Below are 19,012 nucleotides of genomic sequence, written 5' to 3' on the forward strand. Positions count from 1 at the left end.
AACTACTAATAATTTATTTACTGAGTCCTAGGTTGTAATCACAGCTGGTGAAGAGAATTTCAAAACTAGGCATTCCTCCATGCTGAGAAAAGTCCTAGATCCTTTACATGTATTCAAGGGATATAGAACACTTTGTTCGTAGCTCTATGAGGTATTAAATGATTTTTCTGGGTCATAGACTAACAAGAATTGAAGCTGCGATTCAAACTCAGATCTTTTGACTTTGCCCTTCACCAGGCATTATTTTACTTAGATATTAGCTTTACCAAAACCCATTCTCTCACAGATAATTGTCTTTATTATGCATAATTAAATATATGTATATATGCATACACTATGAATTGATGTGTGTATATATGCATATGTGAGATATGTAAGCATGCATACATTTACATATAACACATAAATGAACATGTACTCACTCTGTGTATTCACACACATAAATCACTTGTTAATAGATTACTTGTATTGCTTTTAATAGCTACCTATAACTCTTCATCAGCATTATTCAAAAACTCAAATTGATCTGTTTTATTGATGCCATGGATCTGGGTGTTGTCTCCAGCTGTGCAGATCACAACACATTTGTGCCTACACATACTTTGTGACTCTTTATCATGGCTTTTTATTATTGAGGTTCCACTCAATATGATGGAAAACTTCCTCTTTTTGTTTGTTTTTATTCATACTGGGAAGGGCCTAATGTACAACTCTTGCATGAATGAATTCATAAATTTATAGTAGAGAATTATCTTGACACTTTTTTGAGAAGCTGTATCTTAAATCTGGAACATAGTTTGACTAATTGGAAAGGCATAGAACTAGTAAGCAGTCCCTTGAAAGAACTGGTAGATGATGTGATTCAGATGTGGTCTCTATCCTTTGTATTACCTTCTATTTAAATGCTCATCTAGCAGAGAACAGATTGCTGAGAAGGCAAAATCTATTTTTGACTAAAAATTTAATTTGTTTTTTATGCTAGTAGTAAAGGAGATGGTTAAGGAAGTTGCTGTTATCATGGTCATCTGTGTTGTTTCCTCCTTACTGTAAACCTCCAATAGAGTATTTAGAGAAATCTTTTCCTTTTTCAATGTGCTAGCTTGTTGTCATTAGTGTAACAGAGGTAGTAGTAAATAGTGTTCAAGAGGGAGGGATAATTTATGGCAGAAAAAGCAAGTGATAAATGAAAAGTATTGAAAACTTATCAAGGGAATTATGAGGTGAGAATGCCAACTTAGACCTGAATGAATGTCAGCAGAATAGTGGCCCTTAGACTTTGGACCATTGTTATTTAATCCTAGAATGTGTTACATAGAGTTGATTTGTAACTGTGGTAAATGACTTTGATCTTCTCACCAAAAATTCTGGTCTCCACTTCATTTCACTTCTAATATGGGAGAATTTCCCTCAATTATTTCTGCCTCAGACTAGGTTATTTTTAATAGTGCTTTTATATAGGGAAAACAACAAACAAAATAGGGAAAATAGAACCAAATATAAATCTGAATTTCTTAGAGTATTTCATGTGACATTAAGAAGATATTTTGCCCTTTCAGGAGAAACTAATTCTTCTAAGATGTAGTTCAGCAGACATTTATTAGGCACTTACTATGTACAAGGCAATAATATAAGAACATGGAGGAGACAAAGATAAATAAGACAGTCCCTTTCTCCTTGAATTTATGGTTTGGTAGGGGAGATAAGACATGTTCACAAATAAATATAATACAAAGTAGAATGTGATAAATGTGTATGGGAGGGACGAGATATAATTATTTCTGTGACAATATGATTTATGTTGCTGACTTTCTTTGATACTACTTCATTTTCTTATTTTGATGCATGAAAAAGACTAAGAAGGAGGAGAACTTTAGATAGATTACAGCCTTAGCATTGACTAGAGACAGAAGGGAGACCATGAGCCCCTAGTCATAAGTAGGCTTTCTCAAGGGTTGGTGACTAGTGGTGTTAAGTTGACTGCCAGTTCTTTGAAGGTTAAGTTGGCTAAGATTTTTTTTGCCGGTTTAATTCCAGTATCTAAAAAGACAAAGTACTTCTTTAAATAGATGCAAGTGACTCTTTGACCAAGGAATATAGTGATCTCTCCTAGTCAGTGTATTCCTGATGAAAAATTCTTAAATGGTGGTAGTGTTAGGCTTACATTTTATTGACTTAAATGATTTAGTATTCTGTTATAGTTTTTTAAAAGAAGTAACAGAAAAATAGGTCAGATTTCTTATCTAAGTTAAAATAAGAACAAGTGTGAACATATGCTAGATGAATAGAAGGAAAATACAAAAAGAGTGGATTCTTCATAGTTAATTAAACTATAATCCAATCCCACTGTGATGAAGACTTGTGCAACTATTTCTACATATTAAGAGAAAGTATAAAATAACAGTTAACCTGGTTAAATCTAAGAATTGTTTCTTTTTTTTAGTATATTTTATTTTGGAGGGGGGAAGGCAGGGCAATTGGGTTAAGTGACTTGCCCGAGGTCATGCAGCTAGTAAGTATGTCAAGTGTCTGAGGTCGAATTTGAACTTGGGATCCTCCTGACTTCAGGGCTGGTGCTCTATTCACTGCGCCACCTAGCTGCCCCCAATAATTGTTTCTTAAGGGATTTTTTTTTTAAATAGCAGAATTGTATAGCCTTACACATTCTTTCATTTTGTGGATATAAAACTGTTGTGAAATTTGTCAGTTTGTAAAGAATTAAAATATTCTCTTACAATTGAAAATCCTCTGAAAGTAGAAATATTTGAAGTCAACTGCTGTTCCTTTTTTATAGAATGCCATCAGTACTAAACAAAACAAAGGTTAGTATTGATTCATCAAATTATTTGGCCCTTATTAAAAACAAATAGCTGGCCTCAGAGCCAACTGGCTTGAAATCCTTCCTCTGGCACGTATTGGCTTATGTGAATCTGGGTAAGTCACTTAACCTATCAGTGTTCTAGGTGACTCTTTAAAACTATATGTCACAGAGAAAATAGCTTTCAATAGTAGAGAGTGAGTGTCCTCATCTGGGAGTTCTCTTGTGTTAATGAAATCACAGGTCCAATCCCTGTTATTATCTCTAAAAATAAATACAGTTTTTCCAACTTCCAACTGATAAATTGGTTTATTTTTTCTTAAGAGTACATAGCTAGGATTAGTTATTTGGGTGATGTTGATAGTGGAAGTCTTAGTCTAAGCTAAGTTTTTTAAAGCTACTTTTTCATTATAGAACAGCTTCTAAAACTGAAGTAATGAATAATATTTAGAGGAGAATAAAGGAAAGAAATATAATTTTTTATTTTAATTGTAAATGTATGTTATTCACATGTGAAATCTTTTTCTTCTCTCTAGTGGTTTTTGGCAAATTTATCATATCAGGAAGCACTTTCAGACACACAAGTTGCTATAGTTAACATCTTGTCTTCAACTTCTGGTAAGATATTTGTTGTGTAATGCAACTTTCAAATTACCTAATTGTTAAGATTTATTTTGAAGATTTTGTCATTCTACTTCAATAAATTAAGAAGCATTTGTGTAGATACACCTAAAGAGTTATGACATTTCTCTTATATCAAATTATAACATTATTTTGTTTTTAAAGGTAATACTTAGACTTTCTGAGTCTTGATAAATTTGTGTGCCTTTATAGGCTGAAATGTATTACATTTCATAATAAAATTATCTTGCTGCATATTACATTTTTATTATGTATGGAACTATATAGTATGTGAAAATATAAGCCAACCATGTTGACGAATAGGTGCGTTATTTTTTTTCTAAAGCAACCAGATTTAAAACATAATGCAGAAAGCATAAGTAATGGCCTTTAGTATTAAGTGGCCCTTAAATAAACAATCATTAAGCTTCTACTGTATTCCTGGTAATATGATAGACATTGGGGATTAAAAAGACAGATGTGTAACCACTTACCTTCAATAGGAAGGAAGGAAAAAAGTAAGGAAGGGTGTAGCAGAGGAATCTATACAGAACAACATGCAGAATAGATGCAGTGTAGATATGGAGTAATTTTCAGAGGAAAGGGGATTGTGGACTTTTCTTAAATGGAAGAGGATCAGAATAGGCTTGCTGTAAAAGGTGGGACTTGATCCTTAAAGGAAGCAAGAGGTTGGGTTTTTTTTAGGTATAGGTGAGGAAGGCATGCATTTACAGATATGGAAGACAGCCTGTGCAGTGTTACTGAGTTGAGGGTTGCAATGTTATGAAGGGCAATAACAAATAAGTAATTTGGGGGTTGGAACCTAGAGTATGTGAAAAAGAGGAATGTGCAGTAAGCCTGGAGAAGCAGGCAGGAGCCAGTATGAAGACTTTAAATATTTGAATGTGGTGTGATATGTTTGAAAGAGGGACATCCTCAGGGCTGGAAAGACCTGGGTTCAGTTCCAGCCTCTTGACAAGGCTATGTGATCGTGGACAAATTACTTGTCTTCTCAATGCCCTAGGCAACTCTCCGAGATTACAAATTTCAGAAAAGGCGCTGATCTATATTGGTAGATAAGATTTTTCTCATCCAGGAGTTCACTGCTAATAAATACCCAGGTCCAATCATTGACCTCTATCTCTTATCCTTAAAAATCAAATGGAAACTTTTGTGTTTTAATCTATATGCAAGAGGGAATTATGAGAGCTTTATGAGTGGGGAAGGAGCATGGTTAGACCTGTTTTGTGGCATAAGAGATGGTTCAAATAGTGTTAATTATTAATCAAAAAAAGTTGTTGCTATCTTAATGTATAATAATTTTGCGGCAATCAGGGAGTTGACACAGCTAAAAAAAAAAAGAAGGAAAGTAAAATGACAAACTCATACTTGCTTTCTCACATCTATAAAATGTTTGAAAATGGCTTATGCACACATTTAGGGTATCCTCATTCTAAATATACAAAAGGAACAGGTTTTTTACAGTCACTGGCCTATAGCAGATATATTTTATATATCCTTATATTTATACATTGGATTGGTAAAGGTAGAGAATACAAGATTCTGCTCTGTTAATTTTTTTCTCAAAAGTTGTCTTCCAGCTATTATGTTAAAATAATAAAGTATACTATGAAAAATGGAACAAGGGGAATAATTTGGTTCATAACCCACTGAGCATTAATATTAAATGAAGCATCAAATCGAGGAGACAAGCCTCCCTCTAGGGTCTTTGCCAGTGTCATGGAAGATGTCCTTTGTAGAGCAAAAACAGAATATTGTGTTGATGATCTCTTAGAATTCCCCTATTCATAGACAGCATTATAATAATTGCATAGACAAGCTATGCTACTCATTCTCATTGAAACATGTAATTGTTTAACTTTGTTATCTTTGAGTATGTTTTGATTTTCCTTTTCACCATAGTAACTTTCTATTGTCAGAATTTTTTTTCTGTTCTTTGTTTATTTTTCCAGCCTATTTCTTGACTTTTAACTCTATGCTAAAGTGGGGCCTCTGTTTCTTGGTGGAGGGTGTACTTTCCCAAGCTTTTAGGGTTTTTGTGCAACTGTTTTCAGAGATAATTCTAGGAACCTATAAATTTTCAATTCTTCCAAGGTGGTTGGTCTCTATGAATAGGTGTGTTTACTACTTTCTTGGCCTGTGCTCTGGTCTGCAAATGATCCATAAGCACTCTTTTTTGTCCTAGAACTGTGACCAGGGTTATTGCTCCCCTGTAGCTTCAAGCTCTTGTGTGCTCATGCTCCTTCTCACCCTGGGATTGCCACCCAGGACTATGACTTGGATCAGAGTATGAGCATTGAAACAGTCTTGCCCCCATTGCCAGCAAAGGGACCCCTGTTATCTCCTTCTGACCAGTTTTCTGAATCCCTTGCCATCTGTGGGCTTGGAGCTCTGGAAGCAGCTGCTACTTAATTCATTTGCTTCCAAGGCCTGTTCCTGGTTTGCTGCGGCCTGTCTGCACTGGTGTGGCCTACACTGGATTGTGTTCCACTGAGTCTGGTGTGACAGACGTTTCTTGCCAACCTTCTACCGTGTTACCCCGATAATAAGACACTGTCTTATTAATTTTTTTTTGAAAGAAAAACACCAGAGGGCTTATTTTCAGGGGAGGGCTTATGTTGTCCTGCCTCAGCTCTCCTCCGCGGCACTGCTCTCAATGGCTCCAGCAAGAAAATCACTGGGGAAGAACAGGATGATGCGCTCACTGTTGCAGCTCTGATTGGATGCAGCTCGGAGCGCGGCATGCGTTTCATGGGGGGGGGGGGACGGTGCATACAGAGGGTACCGTAATGTAGCGTGTAGCGCAGGGGATCACCTTCACTACAGTAGCAATCTCAATAGGGCTTATTTTCGGGGGAGGGCTTATTTTAGAGGAATCTCACACAGTAAGGGGAGGGCTTATTTTCGGGATAGGTCTTATTATCAGGGAAACACAGTATGTTGTCTTGGACTGGAAAATTGTTTCACCCTATCCTTTTTGGGCGTCTGCTGCTCCAGAATTTGTTTTGAGGCATTAAAGTTATTTGGAGGGGAATTGGAGAGAGCTCAGATGAGTCCCTGCGTTTTTTCTGGCTCTGCCCCTCCAAAACACGATTGGTTTGACCATCAACATTAGGAAAACAGAGTTGATGAAAATTCCCAGAGGGATCCTGTGCCTTTTGAATTAGTTTCTCTCTCTCTCCCCCTTTCTCTTTTTCAGTTTCTTTGTATCTGTATGTTTTGCCTAGTGCACAGAAGTGAGGAGACTGGACTACATTATTCTTAAGAAATTGCATAGTACTTTTAATTTTTTGCTGTTTATTTTTTGAAAAGCCCATTTCTTGGGGCAGCTAGGTGGTGCAGTGAATAGAGAGCACTAGCCCTGGAGTCAGGAGGACCTGAATTCAAATCTAACCTCAGATACGTAACACTAGCTGTGTGACCCTGGGCAAGTCACTTAACCCCAATTGCCCTGCCTTCCCCCCTCCAAAAAGACCAAAAAAAAAAAAAAGCCCATTTTTTTATCACCCACATTCTCTCATGATGTCATATAGATGTGAATCATGGAATACCACTGTCTCAGAAGAACCAAAATTAGAGGTGACCCAAAGGGTGATGTCTTGTCTTTAAAGGGCTGTTAAATGGAAGAAGTTTTAGAAAAGTTTTGTTTGTTCCTAGGGGGCAGAATTAGGGAAAATGAGAATGGTTTCAAAGAAGTATATTTAGGTCTACAGAATGATGTATTATCAACAGAGCTTTTTGATACTGTAGTGGGCTGTTTTGCAAGCCACTGAGTTCTCACTTCATTGGAGATCTTAGAGTAGAAGTTGGATGAACACTGGTTGGAGATTTTTAAAATGAGGTTACTCTTCATTTAAAGGTTGGTTTAGCTCACCTTTGAAGGCCCTCTTTACTCTTGAGTGTGTTATTCTTGAATTTAGTTAATAAACTTTTATAGTAGTACAACTGATGTGAATATCTGAGCTAGGTGGTTGCAGAGTAGTGAAAAGTTTCAAGAGATATTGGAAGTAAAAATCAGTGGGTTTTGGCAACTAATATATGTTGGGAGATAATGGAAAGTGAAGAGGTAAAGAGGATCCAAATATTTTGAGTATGGATGCCTGGGGAAAAAGTAGTTCCATTAATGGAAATAAAGACATTAGAAAGAAGGGCGGACGATTTCAATTTGGGATATGTTGAATTTGAAGCATGAACAGGACATTAAGTAGAAATATTAAGCAGGCAGTTAGAAATATGGAACTGTTTTAGGGAGAGGTGTAGGGAAGAGAGACAGATTTGGGAATTAGTTTTATAGAGGTGACAAATGAAGCAGTCATGATAGAAGCTATGGCTCATCAAGAGGGTATAGAGAAAGGAGAGAGTGCAAAGGACAGAGCCAGAGTTAAGTGGTGTGGCATGACTGGTGAAGTACTAGTTTTGAGACTTCAAATCATGCTGCAGACATTGCAGTGGATGCCACACAATTTCTTTTTTAAATTTTTGTCTTTATTAACACACAACTTCTTAGAGCCTGTTTTCTTATCCCTAAAATAGGGATGATATTATCAGTTGTGTTGCCCTTCTTTCAGAGTTTTTATGATGGAATACTATTTGCATATTTTCACATGCTATATGTATAAATGTGTTATGTACCCATTTTTAAGGGGGTGGTAGCATGATGAAGACTCAGACAAGTTTAATAGTAGAAGCAGTCAGGTAGAACAGGAGGTGTAGGAATGAAATACTACGGGAACCAGAGGAGGAAAAAGTATTAAGAATGAAAAGGCTAGTTTAACAGTATCCAACCCAGTAAGCATTAATTTGCTGTCAGTCATACTCAAAACACTGTTAGGGGCTGGGGATACAAAGACAAAATGAAAAAAGTGTGGAGATGTCAAGGATGAGGACTTAAAAAGCCCTTGGGTTTGGTGTTATATATATGTATGCTCCTTTGTTGCATTTTTATAGTACAACTGTTTCATAATATAATTGTCTTATCTCTTCACATTTCCATTCTGGAGGGGAATTTTTCCAGGCCTTAAGACTATATATAATCACCTATTTCTGAACTATAGTCTGACCTGTGGTAACTTTTATTTTTAAAGTTGAGTCACTTCAAACAAGAAGATAAAAAATTTTTTTAATGTTTTAAAAATAGCTTTGTCACACATGCATGATTATGAAGTCAGAATAACTGCTTTGAATCTGTGCAGTTTAGTTGCATGGTGAGTTTTTTAAATGTATCAATCCATTCTTGAATTATATTAAAAATTGTCATTTTAATTTAAAGGTATTTTTATTGTCCAGTGGAAAATGAATTCCAGCTAACTATAGTATCATTGTTAAGATAATTTAAATATAACATATGAACTAATCCTAAAGTTAAGCATGTTATTTTCTTATTCTTAAAAATATTTGGCAGTATATAGCCATGACAATATTTTAATTAACCCTTTGTTTTAATCTTCCACAGGGCTTTTTACTTTAATCTTAGCTGCAGTGTTTCCAAGTAACAGTGGAGACAGATTTACTCTTTCTAAACTGTTAGCTGTCATTTTATGGTAAGACTATCAAATGATATGTACTTTTCTCTGGTAAAAAACAAGTGTAGAGTTACTTTTTTTTCTGGCGCTTGGATGTTGGGGATGGATTGAGATATAGGGAAACATACAGACAGGGATAGTATCCAACATGGGCCAATGCTAAAGGAAAATATCAGTGGAGATTTAAAGATGATGTTGTGCTGCTTATGTCTGCCCTGGGTTCCTGGTTTCCTCCAGACCTCTTAGGAATAATAATGTGAGGAGGGAGTTAGACATTATTGGTTTTCAATTTAACAAACTTTTTAAAGCACCTCCTCTGTGCAAAGAATTATAACAAGAGCTAAGAAAACAGTCCCATACCACAAGGAATTTACAGTTTAATGGAGGGGTGCAGGGAGGGGAATCTAGCTTAAATATAAGCAAACTCTCTCCTAACTTTTCCAACAACCATGGATTTCTTTTTGTGTGTTTGTGATCATTACTTGTTTTTTTTTTTTAATTGTGTTGTGGTATGGGTACAAAATTAATCTCTACATGGAACTAAATTTGAGTTAATATACTAGAAAATTCTAGCTCTAAAGGATATATAAAAAGTCACTTTGAAAAACTCAAGTATTTCGGAGGATTTATGGTGATGAAGTCTGTTAGCTATTTTTTTTTTTTCCTTTTGTGGAGGGCAGTTGGGGTTAAGTAACTTGTCCAAGGTCACACGGCTAAGTTTTTCTGTGTGTGTGTTAAGTGTCTGAGCCCGAATCCGAACTCAGGTCCTCCTGACTCCAGGGCCAGCGCCCTACTCACTGCGCCGCCTAGCCGCCCTGTTAGCTGTTTCTTAACAAAGAGGTGATAGACATAAGGTGTAAAATAAGATTTACATTTTTTTGGACACAGCCAGAGTGAGGTTTTTTTTTTTTTTTTGTGCTTGAAAACACATATTAATTATAAGGGCTTTGTTTTTGTTTCTCCCAAGGGCAGAGGTTGGGAGGGTAAAAGGGATAGGGTAGAAAAAAGAAAGAAATATTAAGGAAAAAAAGGTTCATTAAGGCATCTTTTTTTTTTTTTTTAATGTAGATAAGAAAAAGTAAGGAAGACCAGAAAGAAGCATAGACAAGCATGACAGCTTTGAAAGCGATAGGTTGAATTTACATACTTTAAAAGAAAAATAAGCTGTATATTATAGAGCCCTGCAGTTTTGTGTATAATCCTTTTTTTTTTGTCTGTACTACTATATATGTGTATGTATATATATATATATATATATATATATATATACATATATTCCCATTTTATTTGGTGTTAAGTTCAGAATAAAAACATAACCAACAGAATTCTTTAAGGGAAAACACCTATTGGCTATTTCTATTGCTATCTTGATTTCTGATCCATGGATTATATAGTCAGATTAATTATCTTTTTGAATGATATAATGGCTGATGAATTTTTCAGCTATAGCAACTCTCCAAGACCATCTACTAAGTGGCATAGGGATTGTGACTTGCTACAATGGAGAGAAATGACCACATCAAAGAAAGAATAAATCCTTGAAGTAAAGGTTAAGAATTATTTCATTATTCCACTTAAGTAGATGCAATTTGAAAGAGGTTAATAAGATTTAGACTTGGAAGGGAACTTAGAGATCATCTAGTTCAACCCTTTTATTTTATAGATGAGGAAAACTGAGGACCAGAAATGTTAAGTGACTGGTCTAAAGTCACACAGCAAGCAAAGGTAGGATTTGAACCCAAGTCATCCTACAGTACTGTAATACAGAAAGTTGGGAATGGAAATGCTGACCTTTGCCAAATGTTAAATTGGTTAGGTCTTTAACTGAACCTTATTTTCCTGTATGAATATGATAGATGTGTACTTTTAACTTTTTCTGTAGCAGATTGTCATTATTTTGTTTTGCATATAAAAGTGTATTTACAGGGTTCAAGAAAGAAACAAACATAGTTACCTTTATAAATTTGAAATTTTTTTCTTTACCCTTTAAAAATCTCTGAAATTTAATCATGGCTAACATTTTAATAATTCTCATACACTAGCCAGCAAGCATTTATTAAGAGTTTACTATGTGCCAGGCAGTGTGATGAGTGCTAGAGATACAAAGAAAAATAAAAAGCAGTCCTTAACCTCAAGAAGATCGAGTAGACAGCATATACATAGGAAGTTGCGCGGATACAGAGTGGATTGAAGCTAATCTTATAGGGGAAGGCATGGGAAGCTGGAGGATTGGAAATGACCTCCTGGAGCAGGTGGCATTTGAACTGAGCCAGGACTTCTAAGAGCTAGAGGTAGGAGAGGAAAGAACACATTCTAGGGATTGGGTACAATCAGTGCAAAGCTGTGGAGATGGGAGATAGAGTACCTCTTGTCTCTCACTTCCTTCATGATCCAGCTCAGATTGATAAACAGAAATCTTTGTAATGAAGTTTGAATATAAAGCAAATTTTATTGATGTTTTTTTCCATCACACACACACAGACACAAACACACACACACACACACACACATATCCATCCCAGTCTGTACCTTACTTTGCCTATTTCCCTGACCTGAATTTAACAAATGTATCGGTCACCTACTCAGGACAGTTTGATTATATAAATGCTTGTTGACCGTTTAATTCTCCAGTAAATAACCTTTTTTTAAAAAAAACTTTTAACTAATAGGATTAGTGACTGTAAGTAGTTTAAAGTTCTTTCACTTAAAATTTTTATTTTTACAAGTAGTCCTCTTCAGAATAAGTTATTAAACTAATTAGTAATGACCCCTTTTTCCCATAGCATTGGAGGTGTTGTGCTGGTAAACCTTTCAGGGTCTGAGAAATCTGCTGGAAAAGATACAATAGGTATGTACGAGTTTCTGTGTATGTATAAGAAGGCTTGTATGTAGAGATATCATTATATATCTTTCATGTATTTATAAACTAAATGATAAATAGTTGTTGAATAGTGATAGGGACTAAATTTGTGCTTTTACTGGTAGCAGGAGCTCCCAGATGAGGAAGCTTCCTTTAATGGTGTTGGTTGGCACCTTTTCTACAATGTATAGTCTTTGAATGTTTTCTTGAGCATTGAGAAGTTAATGTGTGACCTGCTCAGGATTATATTGCTAATATATGTGAGGGGCTGGACTTGAACAGAGTCTTTCCTGGCACTGAGAAAAGCTTTTTATATATTACTACGCTTTTTCCACTCTGTTGAATTAATCTTCCTATTTTATAGGAGTATGCATATTGTATTATGTGTATGTGCATCTGTAGTTATATACACACCTTTATGAGTATACGGCATCACAGCAGAATAGAGTGAGGGGTGGATCTGAAGTCAGAAAACTCAAGTGCAGATCCTGCCTATCCTGCTGACATTCTGTGTTACTATGGACAAGTCAACCTCTTTGGGCTTCAGTTTCCTAATGTCTTCTTTTAGCCCCTAAATTATGTTCAGATGCAAAATAGTAAGAACATAGATATCTAGGGGCATTTCAATTATTTGTCATTCAAATTCCAACCTTCACATTTACCATTTGTTTACTTCTGAATGTCTTTATTAGTTATGGGAAGTCCTTACATGGAGTAAATGATAAAGAGACCCTGAAAAACCAAAAAGAAGAAATGAATGCAATGAAATTTTTGGTGTGCTAAAAATTATCATAAAGCAAATAGATATTTGACTTGTTTGAAATTTAAATACTTTTGATGGTTTATTAAAATTTCATATTAAAAATGTTCAAAAGTAGATGTTTATTTACTAAGTATTTATTATATGTTTTCTGTATAGCTGGTACTATATGATTTAGGGGGTATAAAATTGATATAATACAAGTCTCCTGTCTCCAAGGAGCTTGAAATCTAGTTGAGCATGTTACTTAAATGTATTTTTCAACTAGAGAACAATATAAGACAGTGAATGTATAATTGCACTAAGTGCTAATTACGTGGTAACGACTACAGTAAGACTTAAGGGAAGGGAGATGTCAGCATTGACTGGAGTAGTTGGAGAAGGCTTTGCAGAGGATGTGGGATTTGAGTTGGTCCTTGATGGATGGGTAGGATTTAGATAGAGAAGAATGGAAACGTTATAGAGACACAACACCAGGGAGATGGAAATAGTAAATGTGTTTTAACAGTACTTCAAAAATTTGATTTAAATTATTTTTGTTTTTATAGGTTCTATTTGGTCTCTTATTGGTGCCATGCTCTATGCTGTCTATATTGTTATGATTAAGAGAAAAGTAGACAGAGAAGATAAATTGGATATACCAATGTTCTTTGGTAAGACTATGAATTCATAGGACTTTTTTTTTCTAAATGACTAATTAACTTTGTGTTGTAGTTATTTTAAGATTTTGATATTTAATTTTCTTTAATTTATAAAGGTTTGTAATTAGGATCGTGAAATTTTATCACAATAAAGGGCTTTAGTAATTAAATAGTTTACTCCTCACCCTTACTCCCACCTTTGTTTTGTCATTTACGCTGCATACTACATTATGGTTAATTCTCTCCTCTCTACTTGGGTAAGACAGTTGCAGAATTTCAGGATCTCAACTGGAAGAAAAATACACTAGAATCTGTTTAATCCAACACATATTTGAGCAAGAAAGGCCTCTGTAATTTATCCAAAAATTGGTTATCTTTCAGAGGCTTTGAAGACCTCCAGTAAGAGGTAACCTGCTCCCTCCCAAGGCAGCTGTTCCACTTATGATCCTTTTATTTGTTAGTTTCTCCTTACTATAAATCTAAATCTACCTGTTTAGAACCCCTACATAATTCTTATAATTTTACCCCATAAGACTAAACTGAGCAGCTGTAATCTATTTCATGTAATAGCCCTTAAATACTTGAAAATGTCTGTCATGTCCCCCTTCCCACTAATTTTTCTGTTCTCCATTTCAGCCATTCTTCCTATGATCTCTAGATGCTTCTTGGTTGTTTTGCTCTGGATGTTCTCCAGCTTTCTTAGTGTCATTCATGAAGCACCCAGAACCAAATTCAGTATTCCAAATGTGGTCTCACTAGAACTGTAAACAGGACTCTCACCTTTTCTCTGCCCCCCTCCAGAATAACAAATAATAAATTCCTGGTCCTGATAGATTTATAGATGAATTCTGTCACACTTTAAAAGAACAGTTAATGTCAATACTATGCAAATTATTTTCAGATATTGAGGGAAAAAAAGTACTCTTCCAGACTCCTTTTTTTAATGAGACAAATATGCTAAAATACCTACACCAGGGAAGGATAAAATGAAAGAAATATCAGCCATTATTATTAATGGATGTTGTTTAAAAATCAAATAGGTGTCAGCAGTTATTTAATAAATCTTTCATTATGACACAAGCTGGATTTATACCAGATGTTTCAGCATTAAGAAAACAACATAATCATATTTAAAACTGTCCAAAACTACACGATTATCTCAAAAGATGTAGAAAAAGCCTTCAACACAGTTCAACAGTAATTTATTCTAAAAAACCCGACAAACTATGGGCACAGAGGAATGAACAGTGGAACAGACTGGATAAAAGAGAATCAGAAATAATGGAACTTCATAAGCCATGAGTTGTTCTTGTTGAAGACATGCTAGAAAGTTATAATTCATTGCAATTACTATAGCCCTTTCAAGATGTTTACTAGTTCTTTTAATACTGTCTTTCAAGTTTTTAATCAGGAATTAAAGTCAAGTTTATTGGCTGTATTTCTTAAATTATCCTTAAGAAAATTAGTCCTTAATTTTTTATTCCACATAATTTCCATATGTATGTATGTATCCATGTATCCTTGTTCTCTCCACACTAACCCCCAGAACCACCTAATGAAGAAAAAAAAGATAAAGAAAACTGACCAAATAGTTGTAAAAAACTGAGCAACACAGCAACCATGTTTAACAGTGTATACAACTTGACTGACCTATGATTCACATGCTTCACTTTACCCCTTTTTTGAAAATCAAAGTATTTGTCCTCCAGTACTTTATCATATATCACCTTCTACATTGAAATCTAGTTTTCGTGGACCTCTGGCTCTGAATTTGTCAAGGGCCAGTGGGTGGTTTTTTAACTGTCTCCTTTCTTGGGTTCTACTCCTTGATTATCTACACAGGTATGACCCATGTGTATGAAGAATGTCTGTTGCCCAGATTATGACAAGCATTTGGATGGCCTCTCTTTAGATCTTGCCTATCAGTATGTATATCTGGAATAGACAATACAGATGGGTAACAAGTGGTGCACAGAGTTGAAAATGAAGCTTGACCTTGGGAAATTGCTGAGTCTCTTTAATGACCCTAGACTTCCCGAAGAAACCAGTGTGTATCTTTTGAATACCAGCATTCTTGTGGTGTTGCTATGTGATAATGAAATGTGAAATACAAATCTCTGAATTATTAAAAATGATTTGTCATATAGGACACTGGTGGCATGTGGTAGATGTGAGCAGACTGTGACATAGAACCAAAATTAGAAATTTTGAATAGGAGTAAAAGATGTCACTAAGGAAGTATATGGTAAGAAGAAAAGAAGGGCTAGTAAAGTGATGAGGATGAAGGCAAGAGGTGACAGGTATGTGATCAGAGTGTATATGACCCATGGGTATATTTTCAGGAGAAAGTGAGAAAGATCTGTAGCGTGCTGGATGGACCAGTCGCCTGTGGCCAGCTTATGGAAGGTTATGGACAAGAGTCACACAGGGTGGGCAGGCATAGGTGGGTTGAGATCTTCATTATAGGAGGGCAACTTCCAAAATGATATTAGCATATCCATTTGAATTTCTGAGTATTCAACTCCCTCTTCTTCTCTCATTTCCAGGAGAGAAAACAGAAGTAGGAGAGTTGAGTAGTCTACCTTCTCTTAATTGTCCATTATCATCCACCTCTCTGCCCCGAGCCAAAGTCTTTGAGCTTCTATTTTCATTGCCCTTAGCTTTCCTTTTTACTGTGCACATTTTAAACTTTTAGCACGAAGCTATTAATGTGTTTTCTCTCAGTGTAAAATGTGAATATGCTTGGAAATGAGAATTCTTTATTTTACTGTCAAAAGGGAACTCCTTTATTGAGTCACACCACTTTACTTCTCTGCTGAGTAATGTAAATCTCATGAGACAAATAATCTGTTCTTGTTTTTGCATTTGACAGTTTGTGTATCATAGAAAATATAAGAATGCATTCACTGTGACAGTATTAGGAATAATGCTTTCACTCTGTGGTTTTGTTGCCATACTAAGAAAAAAGATCATGAGGGCATTTGGAATTGATTTTGCCTGACATTTCTTCATTGAGATTAAAACTGTTACAGTACCCACAGCTAGGTGGCACTGTGGATAGAGTATCAGGCCTGGAGTCAGGAAGACTTACCTTCCTTCGTTCAAATTTGGCCTCAGACACTTACTAGGTGACTCTGGGGAAGTCACTTAACCTTGTTTGCCTCAGTTTCCTCATCTGTAAAATGAAATAGAGAAGGAGATGGCAAACCATTCCAGTATCTTTGCCAAGAAAACTTCAGTGGTGTCACATGACTGAAAAAAAATTGAACAAATATAGTTTTCAGAACTTAACCTAGAACTCACCATCCCTTGGATTTGAGGTTTCTCAAATATAAATCCAAACATTCTCTGTTACCTACCACTTGCTTACTAGTAAAGCTTGTGTTCATAGGACTAGACTGCTGGAAATGATCAGACATTTGGGTTTTTTTGGAAGCTGACTTCCATGATAATGAAAAAGAACCTTATAAAGGCTTTTCTTTGTTTCCATGTCCATTATTTTCTTCAAATAAGGAAACCATATGGTATTGTAGGGAAGCCTTTGACACAGAGTCAGAAGGCCTTTCTAATTATGCTACCAGTTTGCTATATAATCTTGAAACTGTTAACCTCTAGGCCTCAGTTTCTGAATTGACAATGAGAGAGTTGATCGATTTTGTTTCTAAAGTTGCTTCTGGCTTTAAAATCTGATTTTTAAGTGTAGTACTAATTCTAGGAAATGAGCACTATCAAAAGTAAACTTCAGTGAAATGATGTGTCAATAAAGTTATATATCCAAGTATAATGTATACAAGAAAAGTGTTGTATCTGTGACATGTTGTTTCTTTTTCTTAACAACCTTTCAGAAAGAAAATTGTTCCTACTTTTGTAAGAGATAACTAGTTTACTAAACTACCTTCAGGTGTGACATGATGTGTCAAATCCAAATTGGTTTGAAATCTTGTTAAGCTTTCCTTCCTAGTATAATGTTAATAGTTGGAAAAGATTTCTCTTTTTCAGAAGTAGTGCTTCCTTAATCTCTTTCTCTAATAACTTGTCATTCTTTAGCCCTAGAATAAATTATTGCAAAGTTTTGTTTAGGTCATTTTTATTTAGTGTCTGTGACCTGATTAGTTTATTTGCAAGAATAAGATGTGTGTCAAATATAATGATATAAAGAGTACTATAAGCAGAGGAAGAGAGAAGTCACTGTACTGGAATTGCCAGAATGTATACATATATATGGAAAGGAAGAAATTGAACTGAACCTTGAAGAATTAATAAGATTTGGGTAGGTCAGTCAATTGATCAACAAACATTTCTTAAGTTGCCACTATATGCTAGGCACTCACAATTTTGTGTATGTTGTGTGTGTGTGTGTGTGTGTGTGTGTGTGGGTATGTATGTGTATGGAGAGAGAGAATAAGACAGAGGGTGGGTTGGAATCTGTAACAGCTTCTTAAAGACAGTGGCACTTGTGTTTGGCACAGTGCTTGATGCATAACAGAAACTTAATAAATGCTTGTTGACTAAGTTTTGCAGGAAGCTAGTGATTCCAAGAGGTAGAGGTGAAGATGGGGAGTATTACAGACATGGGAGGCAGTCATTGCAAAGGCACAGAAGTGAAAGATGATTTGTTGTGGGTGAGGAACAGCAGAGTGGTCAGTATAGCTGGGCTGTAGTAGGGGAAAATGTATAAGAAGACTAGAAAGATAAGAGGAATCCTGGTTTTGAAGAGCTTTAAATGTTTGCTCACTGAGCTTACAGGGAGCCACTGGTGTTTGTGCATGTGTTTGTAGGGATGATGTGGTGTCTTTTCATCCTGTTTGGTTCTTGTTTCTTTCTTCCCATAAATCCTTCAAAAGCTACCTACCTTCAGGTCTTCTAGAATCACATGGATGCCAGTAAAACACTCATGTTTTCTGTCATTCATGCTTACTAGATAACTAGACAATGGCATGTCACAAGACTTCATATGCTATATCATACATTGCTATTTTTCAGTCCTATTTAGAAAGTGGAAAACTATGTTTCTTTATCTAAGAAACTGGAAACTATCTAGAAAACTATGTTTCTTTATGTAAGACAGTCTTCAAACTTTGTCATACCCTTCCCTACCACTACATACAGTGCTTGGTGTATTACATGTGCCATACAGTATTGGTAGAAAGAGCTAGACACACTTATTTTATAGATCACAAATTTGTTGTAATCAAATATTTGAAGGACTAGAAGAGGTTTAGACTCAATTTTGTGTGAACCCAGAGGGCAAAATAAATTATGTAGGTAGAAATACAGAGAGGGAAATTTAGGTTTGAAATAAAGAAAAAAATTGCTAATTAGAAGGGACCCAAAGATTATGGGCCCTTAAGTTTCATCAGTTCAGGACTGTTTCTTAAAGTAGTGGTTTCCCTTTTACTGGTGGTCTTTAGAGAGGTTGGATGACCAGTTTCAGAGAATGTTATAGAGGAGATTCCTGTCTCTACCAATTCCTGAGGTTCCTTCCAACTCAGTTTGTGATTATATGGAATTCTTCCATGTTTTTCGTGTTCTGGAATTTTATTCCCTGTTTATTGATATAGTTGGTGCCTAGAGATGACAACAGATATAATTTGTTTTTATGTTCATCTCCCTCTACCACCACCACCCTCCCCACTCCTCCAATAAACCTTAGCAGTGCCTTAAGGATTCTCTGAAATATCTTCTAAAATATGTTAGTTCATGACATTCATAATGAGAGTAGAACAGACCCTATTTTTAAAAAGATATAAATTGGGAATCCCCTTCTATGTC

The 19,012-nt window shown here is 35.5% G+C and overlaps 1 protein-coding gene across 7 annotated transcripts in view; it reads left to right on the forward strand.

The window, feature by feature from the left end:
• Positions 1-19,012, forward strand: part of SLC35F5 (solute carrier family 35 member F5) — a 52,776-nt gene that overhangs the window by 16,136 nt on the left and 17,628 nt on the right. For all 7 annotated transcript variants that reach the window (XM_069067784.1, XM_069067780.1, XM_069067781.1 and 4 more), the window contains 4 exons: positions 3,352-3,433; positions 8,910-8,997; positions 11,763-11,827; positions 13,148-13,252. In XM_069067784.1, coding sequence (XP_068923885.1) covers positions 3,352-3,433; positions 8,910-8,997; positions 11,763-11,827; positions 13,148-13,252 — 340 coding nt within the window. The remainder of the gene's footprint in view (positions 1-3,351; positions 3,434-8,909; positions 8,998-11,762; positions 11,828-13,147; positions 13,253-19,012) is intronic.

This window comes from Petaurus breviceps, unplaced genomic scaffold (genome assembly GCF_028583685.1).
Source record: "Petaurus breviceps papuanus isolate PSGF00001 unplaced genomic scaffold, PetGlider_PUasm1.0 90752, whole genome shotgun sequence".
In the NCBI taxonomy this organism is placed as follows: Eukaryota; Metazoa; Chordata; class Mammalia; order Diprotodontia; family Petauridae; genus Petaurus; species Petaurus breviceps.